This window comes from Monodon monoceros, unplaced genomic scaffold, assembly GCF_005190385.1.
Source record: "Monodon monoceros isolate NGI ecotype Baffin Bay Population unplaced genomic scaffold, NGI_Narwhal_1 Super_Scaffold_12, whole genome shotgun sequence".
In the NCBI taxonomy this organism is placed as follows: Eukaryota; Metazoa; Chordata; class Mammalia; order Artiodactyla; family Monodontidae; genus Monodon; species Monodon monoceros.
In genome coordinates, this window is record NW_021703768.1 from 88,685,180 (window position 1) to 88,702,230 (window position 17,051).

General features: G+C 34.5%; 1 protein-coding gene across 1 annotated transcript in view; it reads right to left on the minus strand.

Annotated features, from left to right (window-relative positions):
* The window catches only part of FBXL17 (F-box and leucine rich repeat protein 17), a 475,771-nt gene that overhangs the window by 434,490 nt on the left and 24,230 nt on the right, over nt 1–17,051 (minus strand). The window contains exon 4 of the mRNA XM_029219153.1: nt 7,598–7,729. Coding sequence (XP_029074986.1) covers nt 7,598–7,729 — 132 coding nt within the window. The remainder of the gene's footprint in view (nt 1–7,597; nt 7,730–17,051) is intronic.

The following is a 17,051-nucleotide window of genomic DNA, read 5'->3' on the forward strand; positions in this document are numbered from 1 at the left end:
TATAGGATACTAAAAGTTTAAAAGAATGAATTACATATTCATTATGGCTACATATCAAAAACAACTTAAAAGTAAAAATGCAAACTGTAGATTGACACACTTTGTGAGACCAGATTTTAACCATATAATATCAGATATAAACTATTTGGGACCACATACTGAACAATATTATATTGTTGTTCATGGTATCCATTATGTCTGTTAAAGCAGTTATTTTTTTAAGCATTTTAGATCATCACAGTAGTTGCCTCTAGAAAGAGATAGTGGAATAACATGGGATGCAAGACAAGAGACTTAAAGATTATTTGCTTTATTAATTCAAGAAGAGGAAACAAATTTAACAAAATGTTAACAACTGTTGATGTCTAGGTGATGGGCATATATGTTATTATTCTTTTCAGTATTCCAAGTTTTTTTAATTTCCTAAAATTAAAACAAAAATACAAGACCGAAAAATTTGATCACCTTTCACATTTGAAATCCCAGGTATAATCCCAATTACCAAGAGAAATATAAATTTCTTAGCATGACACTCAAGAAACTTAACAACCTGGTCCCCACCTTCCTTTAGAGACCCAACTATGAACACTTCCCCCACCAGCCTGATATAATCCTAATCTTACTTTAACACCCACCACTTATTAACATTCCACATATCTTCCTGATGCCTTGTGTAACACCCACCACTTATTAACCCACCACTTATTAAACATTCCACATATCTTCCTGATGCCTTGTGTAATGATATCACTTTCCTCAAAAAAATGTTTGCTTGTGGCACAATTGCCACATCACTATATATCATTCAAGATCCAGTTATAAATGTCACCTACTATTTATAGGATTTCCTGATTCCTCCCTAATCTCTCACACAAGTAACTATTTCGCGATTGGCATTTCCATAGCGCTTATCACTAGAAAAGGATATTCTTTCTTTGGCAATATAACTCTTTTTAAATTCCTTAACACTTCTCATAGTGCCTGGCACATAGTAGGCATTCAAATGTTAACTCCACTGAAACAACATCTGAAACAGTGTTAAGGAACAGAGTAGAAAGTTACCAGTTCATTAATCCATTAAAATTTCTATTAAATCTATCGAACAAAAATGAAATGGTATTTAGCTTCTGAATCCAAGTATCACAAAAAACACAATATTATGTTTTTGCCAAGTAAAAACTTCTGCATAATGAGTGCAATTCTACAAAAGTTCATTATGTTCACATTTATACAGGATTAAGACCAACATTAAACACTATCCTGAAGACAGTTTTCCTCTTTGGTAATTTTACTAATTTTCCTAGAAAAGATTTCAGTGTATCTCCATTGGTACTAGCAGCTTCCCCTAAAATCAGTTATCATCCTAGCAAAAGGATCTTCTGCTCATGCTAATAGCTAATTTCCTCCCCTGATGTCTCACAGCACCTGACAGTTAAGTGTTTTAATGGGGATAATGCCTTTTGGAAATTATTGCTTGGTTCAAAGGCATATATGGATTAGCTCCACCTGTGATGTATCCATGCAATCAAAGGTCTTGAGGACAAACTTTTGAGAGTCCAACAGATCTGGGTTAGAATCTTGACTCTGACATTTATCTGTTGTCCCTTAACCTTTCTAGGCCTCAATTTCTTCATCTGTAAAATGGAATAAAAATAAACTACCTCATGGGGACTTCCCTGGCAGTCCAGAAGTTAAGACTCTGCACTTACAATGCAGGGGGTGCGGGTTCAATCCCTGGTCCGGAACTAAAATCCCACATGCCATGCAACACGGCCAAAAAATAAAAATAAATAAATAAAAATTTAAAAAAGTAAGCTACCTCATATGGTGGTTGTGAGGATTAATTATGTAAAACTACACAGTGCCTGGTACATTATAAACAGTCAATGAGATAACTATTATTAAATATTTTCAGATATCAAAAAATGACAGCAAAATACTGAAAGGTAGTATACAATAACAAGATGAAGTTTATTAACTTTAGGTCACCTTGTTTAGAATGCCATATGCATGCATCACTGTTTATTGGAAACTACCACTCTCGGTATCAGTAAATGCCTCATCCATTCAGAGAGGAAAGGGCAATGAAGGCGAATATCTACCCTTGGAGACTTTGGAGGCTGAAGTGAGTACTTATAAAATGGAATTCTTCATAAATGTACATTATTTATGTCTGGGATTACAAGTAAACTCACTTCACAAGGAGTATCTGAGGAATAAGGTAACAAGAATGTAGTGGGGGTGTTGGGGAGTAGCAGGGACCAAATCCCTTAATGTATTAACTCTAAGTTGAGAAGCAGAAGAGTCAGGAAATGCAAGCCTTAATATAATGCTGAATTAGTTGCTGTTATTTAAGCTCTGATGCAAATGCTTACCTTACTTATTCACCCTAGTTGATGATAACATGGCTACCAGTCTATTCACTTAGCTGCTGCAACAACCTCAAAATCACAGCAAGCAGCAAAATAAGAATTAAACTGTGGGTAACTAACAGATGAAATCGGAACATAGTAAGTGACAGTAGGTACTGACACAGCCCAATTCAAACTGGTAGACTCCAGAAAGTGAACTCTGATAGGGAGAGGAAGAAAAAAAAAACATTTATTAAAGAACTTCCTACGTTTGGAACCATATATTTTGTACTTCACCTCAATCTCATTTAGTCTGATCCTCATAAGAACAAGTCTGAGGTAGTATTATATCTTTTCTACAAACAAGGAAATGAAAGTACAAAAATTAAGATAACTAACTGAATCACATGATTAAGAAACAGTAGGATCAAGATATGAATTGAGTTCAATTCAACTCACACTCAGTATTTGCCTCATTCATCCCAGAAGGAAGCAGAGAGAGGTAAATTTAGGTCCTACATGATACGTGTAAGCCTCCAAAGGATAATAAAATTAAAAACAATGAACAAACAATGTTACAAATAATGTTATAGCAAGAGCCAAAGGACTATGGGAGGTGGCACAGAACTGTAAAATACTTCACCAGGAGGTTGAAAAAGTAAAAGGCCATAATTAACCATTGGGAAATCAAATTTTAACCAGAAAACATTTAACATTTCCCTAAAACTTTCTAAAATCTATTCATAATACATTACTACTTTCTTGGGTAACTCAGAAATCTATACTAGTTTCATAACTCAACTCTACAGAGCAGAAGGTGTTAAAAAAATAAGCCAAAAAAAATAAAATAAAATAAGCCAAATAAATATAAGACATAGAGATCTCTATCAAATATGCTGACCCTAGAACTTAGCATAGAAGCCATTTTCAAAATCGTAAAATCCTAGTACTTTAAAACATCAGGTTGGATAACAAATGTAGATAATCTATCTGACCCCATCATTTTACAGCCAAATAAAAAGCTGCCCAAGACGTAGGGAATGGACTTGAGGGCACAGTGAGAGGGAAGGGTAAGCTGGGATGAAGTGAGAGAGTAGCACTGACACATATATACTACCAAATGTAAAATAGATAGCTAGTGGGAAGCAGCCACATAGCACAGGGAGATCAGCTCCGTGCTTTGTGACCACCTAGAGGGGTGGGATAGGGAGGGTGGGAGGGAGATGCAAGAGGGAGGGGATATGGGGATATATGTATACATATAGCTGATTCACTTTGTTATACAGCAGAAACTAACACAACATTGTAAAGCAATTATACTCCAATAAAAATGGTTTTTTTTTTTTGGTTTTTTTTTTGTGGTACGCGGGCCTCTCACTGCTGTGGCCTCTCCCGTTGTCGAGCACAGGCTCAGGACGCGCAGGCTCAGTGGCCATGGCTCACGGGCCCAGCCGCTCCGCGGCATGTGGGATCTTCCCAGACCGGGGCACGAACCCGTGTCCCCAGCATTGGCAGGCAGACTCTCAACCACTGCGCCACCAGGGAAGCCCTCCAATAAAAATGTTTTTAAAAAAAAGCAGCCCAAAGAGCTTCTGTCCAAAAAGTAGAGAAGCAGAATCTGGAGTAAGGAGAGTAAGAAAGCAGAGAAAATATACTTAATGAAGTTTCTAGATCATCAATAACTATACACACAAACTAAATATGGCTTTAAAATAATTTTGTAGCCAGTACTGCACAGAAATGATATAAATGCTATAGCTAAAAGACAGCAGACATGGGCTTCCCTGGTGGCACAGTGTTTGAGAGTCCGCCTGCCGATGCAGGGGATACGGGTTCGTGCCCCGGTCCGGGAAGATCCCACATGCCGCGGAGCGGCTGGGCCCGTGAGCCATGGCCACTGGGCCTGCGCGTCCGGAGCCTGTGCTCCGCAACAAGAGAGGCCACAAGAGTGAGAGGCCCGCGTACCGCAAAAAATAATAATAATAATAAAGACAGCAGACAGTTGGATATAATATGCTAGACACTCACTATAGTTGTATTCCTCAGATCTGTTTTTAGTCTATACAACAGTTTTATAGCAAATGAAAAATACATCCATGTAGGTGCATGGCAGTTGTCTCACTCAAAAATTACTAAAACAAAAACTCACTCTTTGGGGGTAAGATTTTACATGTATGTCCTCAATTATTTGCCTCACCATAAATCATTTGAGTACTAAGATGTCAGATCATTGTCCTCTTTCCACCTGAATAAAACTCCTTGTGATAAATACAGGAATCCTTTCCCTATGCTAAAGTGTACCTTACTTACAGTGCCACAAATAAGAATATTCAAGTATCTTGCTACTTTGTGTAAGATAGCAAGTTCACCTTGTAACACTCTAGATGCAACTATTATTTCATATTTTTAAAGAAAATTTCCCTAAAACCATCTAAAGTACAAAATTAAAAATAAACCATAAATACCTGCAGAAACCATGTACGAGCATTTTATCTTTATAGTTACATCAAGGACACAAAAGCTATGTCACTGAAATATACAAAGACAATGCTGCCACCTAAAGGCCAAGATATAATATGAAAAAATGTACACAGTCATACTGTCAACATATAGAAAAACAACCACTTTGATATTTTAAAGTCAGCAAAGTTTATACTTTAAAAAAGCACTATGCTATGATTATTTTTAGGCTACACAATAAAACTCTAATACTTTTTTGAGAAGACTGATAAGAGAATTAGCGAAATAATTTAGCTAATGATCAATATCTGCACAGGTCAAGTTCTGCTGGCATCCTTTCAGACACAATATTCTCCTGAGTACTGAATATTTCTATTAGTTGTTTGTCCTATTTAATGATGTTTATTATTTCCTGTAATTAAATATATGGTATAATTATATATATGCATATATAAATATTATTTGCCTTTAATCAGACTATTATTTCTACTCACCCTTTTAAAAATATTTGTTATTAAAGGACTAACAATAATACATCTCAGAGTGAAAAACCCAATCTACTTAAAATTGTAGCTTTGCAAGTAATTCAAATATTTCTCCTTATTTCATAAATTCTAAAAATACAAACTAAAGTTCCTATGGGAGACCAGTTATCAACAGCTCAACTGTCCAACAGAAAGAGCTCATACTATTCTAAATTTCCCTTTCTAAAAACCTTAAATTGAAAGAATTTCATTGAACTGAACTTTACTTAAGATTTAGCAAAAACACTTCTAATTTGCAATGAAATCAAAATGTTTACTGAATAACACTACACAGGAAACTGATTCCCTTAGCATTTAAGTATATAACACCTTTCTAATGGACCACAATATTAAAGAAATTTGAACATAACTAGAACCTTCAAAACATATGGTTTAATTCTTTTGAAAAACCACTGACCAAAATTTTTAATGTGTCAAGAAAAATGTTTTTCTGGTTTTGCTCAACAAGAAAACAAATATTAATCACTCAACAAATATTCCCATTATGTGAGAAATATAAAAATTGTAAGCTGGGATTACCACCTTTTAATATATCTTGAGTGTAAAGTGGAAACCAATGGACAACAAATATGGTCAAGTTCTCATAAAGACTACTAGTTTTTTATTGTCTTCTATGAGTCAGAGTTTATACTAGACAATTTAAGGACATTATATCATTTATTCCTCAAAACCACAACCTGCAAAAATACAAATACTAATAACCCCATTTGCAAAGGAGGTTCAAAGATCTTAAGTAACTTTCCCAATGTCACAGTGCAAGTAAATGGATACTGGGATTCAAAAATTCATTCTCTCTTACCCAGAAGACCTTACTCTATCCACAAGAACATAATGCCTCAGGAGTGATTATTAAATTTGTATTAAATGTGAACAGGAATAGGAAGTATTTTTACTGTGTAATTTCACAGAAAAAGATAATTCTACATGGTAATAAAAGTGTTTACTTTTAATTCATAGTATTTCAACTTTTCTAACTGTAATCTTAAAAAAAAAAAAAAGCGTTGTCTCACTTGAAGTGCTGAGGCTTCCAGAGACCTTTCAAAACTTACATTACTATGTGAGAGGTATTTATCAAATTTTGTAAACTAACTCCAAGGGGCAACAAAAAGATCTCATTATTTTGAAGATACAGTTAAAAAGCAAATCTTCTTTGTAAATATACATATTCAGGGCCACCTTGCCTACATTTTAACGTACAGTATTTTTCAACATTGAGAACTCTACTAATGCCTCCCCAGTGACAACTTTTTCTGTTAACCTGTACTATATACCTATCAAAGCAATATTAAATGGATTTGGAATATGATTCAGCCATAAAAAGGAATGAAGCTCTGATACATCCTACAATAGGAATGAACTTTGAAAAAATATGGTATGTAAAAGGCAGACCCAGAAGACCACATATTGTGTGATTCTATTTATATGAAATGACTGGAACACACAAAAGCCCACAGAAAGTAGATTACCAGTTGCCATGGGCTAGAGGAAGGGGAAATGAAGAGTGACAGCTAATGGGCACAGGGTTTCCTTCTGGGATAATAAAACTGTTCTAGAATTAGTGATGATGACTGCACAACTTTGTGAATATACTAACAAACACTGAACTGTACACTTTAAAAAGGTGAATTTTATGATATATAAAGTATATCTCAATAAGAGAAAATTACATGGCTTTAAATATATTTATAATATACAATAAGTGTAAATGAGTTACCTACACATGTGCTTAAAATATAATATAAAACCTATGTAACTAAACTAGTAGTCTTTACAACTAAAAACAAGATTATCTGTCTCAATTTACCGAGTCCCATTTTACACCATACTAAGTGAAAGGCTCTATTTCACAAGCATACATCTTCCCGAATATTAAAAATTCCTAACTATCTAAAATTACTACAATCCCTAGGGGAATCAGAAGGAACGACAACTACATACTTATATTTGGCAGCCAAATTTAATTTTTTCAAATTAATTTTTTCCACTGTCAGAGTTTAGAAAAAAGCACATTAGCACACGCTAATGAAGAATTTTTAACATGTAAGTACCACATACAAGCACCCACACAGTTATAAAACCAATTTATACAAATCATTGTTTTGAGAAGATTCTTGCTTTTAAGTAGAATCTGCCTCTAAACCATCCAAAAAAATAAGCAGAAAAAAATTTATAAGCTAAGTTATAAGGAATTCAAGAGTTAGAAACAAAATGAAAAACACAAGAATGGTAACAAGTACTTACTAATTTGTTTTCCTGCATGTATATTCTTTGTAATTTCAGACAGCCCTTAGCTATGACGATCATGCCTTCATCTGAGATCTTGTAACACTGGCCGAAATGAATATCTTTGAGTTCTCTGCATTTTGAGCCCAGCTGTAAACAAAGAGATTTGACTGAATGCTCCAAAAATAACAAAGGTGACATATTTCTAGTGGGATTTCCATAAAATTTTTTTAAATAGCCATACCAAAGTTAAATAATTGTTTATAAATTACTCTTAAAATAGAATGTAGGCAAACTATTATTTAAAATAGTGTTGTGTAAGCCTTTTCACCTTCTAATTATCTCCTTGCTTCAACTGCCTCACATACTATATGCCCACCTAGGTGCCTAGATTCCATAACACTTCAAATTCATGTCTTAATTTCTCTTGAGTCTTTTTATCAGTCATAGTGTTAGACTGAATGGAACACAGGTCCAAGGAATAAAACCAAGGTCCAAGAAGTGAGACAAAGGTCCAGTGAGTGAACGAATATTTAATTCAGGAGATTCTACTTCTAGTTCTGATTGCCCCAATGTATCATTTTTCTCCATCGGCTCATTTATTCTGTGAAAGAGAAAAAAGACTGAATATGCTATAGCCAATATTCTAGTTAATACTTATTTACACACGTATTGCATAAACTAAAAAAAAAAACAGGACTAGTGATTTCCTGATTGAAATCTCAAGTGTACCTTAAATAGCTACTGAACAGATACAATGTTCCCCTTAAAAAACATTAAGTTCAACAAAGAACGAATTATATAATTTTTCAAAATCTACAGTAGAAATTAGATGATCAAAGCAAACTATAAATAAATGTTTTATAAGTATTACATATAAAGAAAGTCATCTTAGAGATAAAATAAGAAACTTTACTAAAAACCTATATATCAAAAATTGTCTAAAAAATTACATTAAGACAATAAAATCCAGTTTGGCAAGGGTTCAAAGTGTGCTGATACACCACTGGTAAGAGTGTAAATTAGTACTAAAAATCTTCTTGGAGGGCTAGTTAGCATAAATGAAAAAATTTTATAAAATTTGCCTGAAAATTATATGACTCAGCTTCTAAATATTTACCAAAAAATGTAAGAGGGATGGATAATTGGATAGATAACATAGTAAAGTCAACATACTACAATGTTAATTATACAATCTATGTAGTGGGTATATGGGTGTTCACTGTAAAATTCTTTCAAATTTTCCATATATTTAAAATTATTCATAAAGACTACTGGAATAATTAACTAAAGGTGTTTGGTAAGATTTAGCTACAAGAAATTAGCACAAGAATTTTTTTTTAAATAGTGAAATACAGAAAACCTAAAGTTATAAATTATGGTGTTTTTATAAAATTGAGTATTATATAGCCATTAAATTGAAGTAAACACTTGACAAATAAAAACTGTACATGTTTTTATAATAAATTTAATTTTTATAAACAAATTAGGCACATTTAAATATACATATACATATTTAATTATACACATGTATATAAAAAAGAGATAAAATATACACCAAGGTGTTTACAGTGGTTATTTCTGATCAGTGCAATAATGGGTACTGTTCTTTTTTTCTATCAGTCTTCTTACACTTTTTTAAAAATAAATATTATTTTTGTAATTAAAAACTTTCAAGTCCTGTTTCAAGTAAAGTAATGATATTATCAGAAAGATATGCAATTTCAGTTAGTTTTTCCAGGGGTGGTGATATATACAAGCCATCTTATTTTAATCTAGGTAACACTATAACCAATTATATATTCCACTAGAAATGTAAACTTCATGAAGACTGAAGCTTGTTTAACTAACATAGGCCTGGTGCCCAGTGTCTTACAGTCAGTTGATACCTAGTAAATATTTGTTGAATGAATGAAAAGGCTGATCAGAGTTATTCATTGTAAAGAGGCCTCTTTGAAAAATGGACAAATAAAGGAAACTACGATTATGGTCTCATATACCACCACGTTCTATTTAATTCAAGAGTTGTAAATTGGGTCCACAGGTGGAAATCAGGGATTCCAGTAAAATGGATGAGAAAAAAAAGAGAGTACATTTTTATTTTCTTACTATTCTCTAAATCAACTTTAGCTTTTCTTTCACTTATTAAACAGAAAATCAAAGTAGTTTAGTAGTATGTGTGACTCTGTAAACAACAGAAATCAAAGATAATTTCATATAACACTACTGTTATGCAGATAGTGAAATATCATTTTTGTTCGTCAGTATTCATCATGTTTATTAGATCTACTACCAGATCTTATAATGCATTAAAGAGGCACATATATTTCTAGAACAAACATACAATGGCATGTTACTTAGACGCCAGAAAGCTGAATCCAAAGCCAATAGTGGGGAAAGCAGAAAAGCAATATGATAATCACCACAAAACTCCCAATAAGCTCACGTATGTCTGGCAGTGAGGGCAAGGTTGGTCTTAAAACCACCAGGATTCCTGAAAGTCTACTTAAGAAGTAGTTAACCACTCAGATCACCTCCTCATTTCTGCACAGCCTGCCCCTGCCCACTCTCCCACAATAGCAAAAGACTGGAGTTCACTGAGGGGAGGAAACCATAGGGTCTTTGGGGTATGCCATGCACAGCTGACAGCAGAAGCACACTCCAGAAAATGTGGGGATGTGAAAGTTTATACAGTGAAAATGGAGAATTAAAAGAAATAATTCTATAAAATGTTCCAAGATGAAAGGATATGGACTTCCAGACTAAAAGGACTCACTCATATGTCCAATACAAATGACAAAAGCAGACCTGTATCAAGGCAAATCATCATAAAATTTCATAATCGTAGGTATAAAAAATATTCTAGACTTCTAGTGAGAATCAGATTTCATACAGAGGATTAAGGATAAAAAAGGCAACAAACTTCTTAATAATTTAAGAATACTTATTTCAAACCTAGAATACTGTACTCAGGATTCAGACTATGAATTAAGTGTGAGGGTAGAAGAGAGACATTTTCAGACATGCAAGCTCTCAAAAGATGTACCTCCCATATATTCTTTATCAGGAAGCTATTACAATCTGTGCTCTACAAAACATGAGAATACATCAAGAGAAAGAACACATGACATCTAGGTAATAGGACATCTAATAGAACAGCAAGGTGAGGAAAACATTGAGAATAAGGGTGAAGATAAGATACTAAGATGACCATTAATGCAAGAGTAGTTATATACAGTAAGTCCAGACTGCTGTCTACTTTAAGAAAATAAATTCGATGAAGTAAATACATACAGGTATACTAAAGCAACTGGGGGAAAGCTGTGGACTCCATCACTAATAAGATATAAAAACTAAGTAAACTAAATGAGGACAAAAAGACATTTATTCATTCCAATAAAAGCAAAATTCCAGAGGGAAAAGAAAGGCAGGTAATTATAAAACGTAAATACTGAATACTTATTTAATCAAAATTATAACAGAATTATTTTGACACAATGAGGGCATAGGAGATAGAAAACGATAGTGAGCTAAATCCTCATCTTTCCATAGCAAGGAAACAGCAGAGATCAGCGGTCCGCAACCTTTTTGGCACCAGGGGCCGGTTTCGCGGAAGACAATTTTCCCACGGATGCAGGGGAGGGAGGTTCAGGTGGTAATACGAGCGATGGGGAGTGATAGTAAGTGGCAGATAAAGCTTCACTCACCTGCTGCTCACCTCCTGCTGTGCGGCCCGGGGGTTGGGGACCCCTGGGATGGTCTAAAATGGATAAATCAAGAAAATACATACAGACATAGACGGCAAATGCTTCTTCTCTACCACTGCTTCCTTCTTCTGGAAGGAGTTCAACTGGTCTAAATTCTGGTCTCTACACTGATTAGTTTGTATTTAATAAGCTGAACATGTTCAGTTCATCTCTATCTTTTTTCCGCTTGAGAACAAACTGCCCACAAGGAGCAAGCATCTACTTCTACATTTGCAGGACACTGCTGGTCCAGCCTAGTAGATGATGACTGGGTCCCCTGGCCAAACTCCAGCGTTTAACAAGCCTATTTAACTCTATTACTAAGCAAACACTCCCAATCTAGCCTTTCTGTGTAATAAAGTTGATATTTTTCCTCTGTCACTATTCCAGTGTCTTATTTGTCAATTTATTGAGATGCTGGAGCAATAAAGAGACTTCAACACTTAGTGCACCAGCCAGGTGATCTCTTCCTGTATCAAGTTTACCGCCATTAACTCTTTTTTTTTTGATGTGGACCATTTTTAAAGTCTTTATTGAATTTCTTACAATACTGCTTCTGTGTTTTTTTATGTTTTGGTTTTTTGGCCGTGAGGCATGTGGGATCTTAGTGCCCCGACCAGGGATTGCACCCACACCCCCTGCACTGGAAGGTGAAGTCTTAACCACTGGAACGCCAGGGAAGTCCCCCCATCCTTAACTCTTACCTTATCCCAGCAAAAAGTCAATACAGCTAAAGGATCTACAAACACCTCAAAATTACCTCCATAATACTTTCTACTTTACCAAAGAACATTCTGAAATAATAACTAATCATCATAAGATAATACCTATCTGGCCGATATTGACAGGATGAATACCACCACTCACCTTGGTTGGATACTGGAAAACTCCTCCCTGAGGGCCCTTCCAGGTAAAAGAGGTTATCAACCTTGTGAAATTTTAGCTCCAACCACACCTATCCATTCACACCCAGCCTGTCCTTCACTGCTATTTGCACCTGACACTCATGCCAGGTCCAATCCTAACTCTCACTCTTCACCAAGTAAATGGTCTTAGTTACCTAAGACATAGAACCCCAGTATGTCATTTAAGAGGTTCTGAATCTTTATCAATACAAGTCCAATATCGAGTTCCCTAGGAAAGGTGCAAGTCAGATGGACAGTAATAGAAGCCTTCCTCTAACTCTAATAATATGTCAAGGGCACCCATCAGTCAACCCTGAAGAAATCATTTAATGAAAAGGGTGTTAGTAGCCACTTTATCACTTAAATGAAGCTAGTCCACCTATTAATCCATGGTTCATTTTAGCACATGACAGTAATTAGAACTGAAAATGGACTAGAGTAAATAAACATAATATAAAAAGGACTGTCTTTGATTTATTCTTTTCTTCTTTGTAATAATCCTTTAAGATTATTCACAATTTTGCTCAAGAACTCCAAAGGTATTTTTCAAATTTTTCTATAAAATATTTGGAGGTGATTTTCCCAGCATCTCAAAATTTAATTAAAATTTTGCACACCACCCTTGAGAATTTGTTTTAGCAAGCTATACGTTGTTACTGGGTTATTTTTGTAATAAAACAAACACCTTAGGAAGAATATACTTCGACAAAGAATCTAGATAACTGAAACCAGAACATGGGACCCACTGGGATAAAAATAAGATTAGGTCTTCCAATGTCACACGAAATCTGCTCAAAACCAGTATTAAGAACATATTTTTAAAACATGAGGTATGCCACCTTCAACAGAAGAGGGAAGTTGTTCCTTCTACTTTCATTCCCAATATGTCACCACTGTCACTATTATACACATGCAAAAGAAAACAGTGAAGAAAACCCAATCCATATCTTCTAGTAACTTCACCCAACTATGCTAACTATTCACGTTTGTGAAATCATAAAAATGACAATTTCATAATTTGATTCATTAGTTTCATCATTTGTAGTAGAGTAGCACAGACAATGAGATATGAAAGAAAGCAAAGCAAATTTTTCAAACTGCCACTCATCTGACCCTCTTTAAGGACTCAAATTTGAATCTTTTTCCTAGATTTATATTGTCTAACTTTGCCTCATTTAAAGAACATTCCATTTAATACAATGAAAATATGCTACATAAGCTCCCAAAATGTGTACCAATACTATTTTTTAGTTGTACTAGCATGATGTATAATTATAACTCAAGAGTAAATGAAAATTGAGAACATACATGGAATAATCACTTGATTAATTTGTTACACACTAAAAAGATTTTTTTATCTTTTAGAAAACCAGCAAAAATGCTATTTTAGCACCAGTACATAGAAACATTTGTTACTTATTATTAATGTTTCAAATTTTAAAATACTGTGATTAAAACTTTTGCAGCTTAACTTTAAAAACATGGGAAGACATCAACAGATGAGTAGAAAAAAATATGGTTTATACATACACTAGAATATTATTCAGCCATAAAATGGAATGAAACTGATATATGCTACAACATAGATAAACACTGAAAACATTATGCAAGTGAAATAAGCCAGACACAAGAGTTAATATTGTATGATTCTACTTACAGGAGTTAGCTCGATAGGCCCAGAAAGTATGCTAATTAGAAATTAGAAGAGAGCCTACGATGGTTACACAACATTGTGAACATACTTAAAGTCACTGGAATTGCACACTCAAAAGCTGTTAAAATGGTAAATATTATGTAGATTTTGCCACAGTAAAAAAAATCAACACAATGAAACAGCAAATGTCAATAAAACCTGAGATGAAAAAAAACAGTCAAGAGAAAGTGATATTTCTTCCCAAACCTGTTTTTTCTAATTATAATTATTATAACATAATTACATTAGATATTAAATAAACCGACAAATGAGAAGGAAAAAGAAAGCTCTTGCTAAAAAAAGTAGGTTGAATGTTTTATGTTCAATGAAAGCCATAAAAAAGTGCTGATGAATTAGTTTTCAGTGACAACTATAAAGTTATAAAATATTGGGAAAATCATATTCTAAAACAAGCTGCACCCATATTCCTTCATAAGTAGTGACTACCTGTCCCACTTCAATTTTAAAAAAAAAAACAACTGAAAATCATGGGTGCCACATCATTGATATAGTTTAAGTAAAATAAAGTCAAATTCTAACTAGCTGTCTCTAACTCAAGAAAAAGGCCCTGACCCTGTATCAAAAGACTCACTAATAGGGCTTCCCTGGTGGCACAGTGGTTGGGAGTCCGCCTGCCGATACAGGAGACACGGGTTCGTGCCCCGGTCCTGGAGGATCCCACGTGCCACGGAGCGGCTGGGCCCGTGAGCCATGGCCGCTGGGCTTGTGCGTCCGGAGCCTGTGCGTCCAGAGCCTGTGCTCTGCAACGAGAGAGGCCACAACAGTGAGAGGCCCGCGAAGACTCACTAATGAATCTACAGTTATATAGTATTTTTTAATTAAAATGTTTATAGTACATATTGATTTTTGTGATTCTATCATTTAACTGATTTTCAGTTAACTGACCAACTTCCATTCTCAGGCTCAGAAGGCTTATGCTGAATTATAACAATGCCTACCTATACCTCACTGGGTTGTGGAGAAGATTTTAAATAAAATAACACAAATGGAAATGCTTATTAAGGCACACTGCAAAGCATAAAAAAGTACTAAATAAATGTTTTATACCTCTATTATTATTAATGGGTAAAGAAGGAAGCTATTAGAACACTATTTATTAGGATTCATGTGAAGAGAACTTTTTAGAAGTATTCAATACTATAAAGATAAATTTCCAGAAAGAAGCCTTCTTGAATTACATGAAGGCTCAATACTCCCAGTTACAGATGGAAAATTTTCTCTCTAGTCATTGAACTAAAAATTCCAGCTTAAAATCCTAGATATGATTCCACATGACATGATTCAGAGATCAAGCAAAATTTAATGAGAATATTGGCTCCATACCTTCCCAACTATGTGAACTTGGACAAGTTACTTAACTTCCAAAAGATTCAACTTTTCATCCTGAAATACCTCAGCGCTGCTGTGAAGATTAAATTGGACAACAAAATGTGAAAGCACAAAATACAATGCCTGTCATATAGAAAGCACCCAAAATATTATTTACTTCCCTTTGCAAATTGTGATGCTAATTTAGAAACAGAATGCTTAAAACATTCTTAAACTACCTAAATGTAACACATTTTGATAAAGGAGGCTTTTCAAGATCTCTAGTTTCTCAGTCTCATTATAAATATCACTTATCATTATAGGGATAAAATGAGTGTCACGTAATCTGAAAAGGGGAGGAAATGAGCTAAGTGGATTTAGTATGAACTCAAAACATCCCTGGATAAGAATGCCAGCCCTATCACTTATTACTTTGTCTCAGATAAATTACTTATGGTCTCTCTGTAACTGCTTCCTCATCTATAAAAATGAAATAATACCTATCTCACAGAGTGGCTGTGAATCAAAAGAGAAATTAAATGTATCAACATATAGTTGGAATATATAAACAGTGCCCTACCCATGGTAGATACTCATAAAGGTTACATACTTGTTCTTTACTTAGTTGACTGAATATCACTAGAACATGTAAAGATAGATTAGATGAGACTGACATTTTCCTTTATCTCACAGAAATTCAGCATCTAAAAACAAGTAATGTTTCTTTTTTCCTTTATTGTGGTAAAATATATCAAACATGAAAACTGCTATTTAACCATATTTAGGTATATAATTCAGTGACATTATATTCAGTGTTGTGCAACCAACACCTCTCTTTCCAAAACTTTTTCATCACCCCAAATAGAAACTCCCTACCCATTAAGCAACAAGTACCCATTTCCTACTTCCCCTAGCCCCTGAAGCCCTCTACCTACATTCTGTTTCTGTGAATTTGCCTATACTAGGTAATTTAAGTAGAATCTTATGTGTTCTTTGTTCTTTGTGTCTGGCCTATTTAACTTTGCATATGTTTACAAAGTTCATTCATGTGGTAACATGTACAGTGTTTCACTCCATTATAAGGCTGAATAATATTTCATTGCATGACATACATTTCATTCATTCATTCATCTCTTAATGGACAGTTGGGTTGTTTCTACCCCTTAGCTATTGTGAATAATGATACAATGAAAATAAGTGAACAAGTATCTATTTGAGTCACTGTTTTCAATTATTTGGGGTAAACATCTAGGTGGAATTGCTGGGTCAAATGATAGTTCTATGTTTAATCTTTTGAGGAACCACCAAACTGTTTTCCACAGTATGTGCACCATTTATATTCCCACTAGCGATGTATGAAGATTCAAATTTCTCCACATCTGAAGAAGCACGTTCTTTTTTTTTTTTTTACATCTTTATTGGAGCATAATTGCTTTACAATGGTGTGTTAGTTTCTGCTTTATAACAAAGTGAATCAGTTATACATATACATATGTTCCCATATCTCTTCCCTCTTGTGTCTCCCTCCCTCCCACCCTCCATATCCCACCACTCCAGGCGGTCACAAAGCACCGAGCTGATCTCCCTGTGCTATGTGGCTGCTTCCCACTAGCTATCTACCTTACGTTTGGTAGTGTATATATGTCATGCCTCTCTCTCGCTTTGTCACAGCTTACCCTTCCCCCTCCCCATATCCTCAAGTCCATTCTCTAGTAGGTCTGTGTCTTTATTCCTGTCTTACCCCTAGGTTCTTCATGACATTTTTTTCCCTTAAATTCCATATATATGTGTTAGCATAC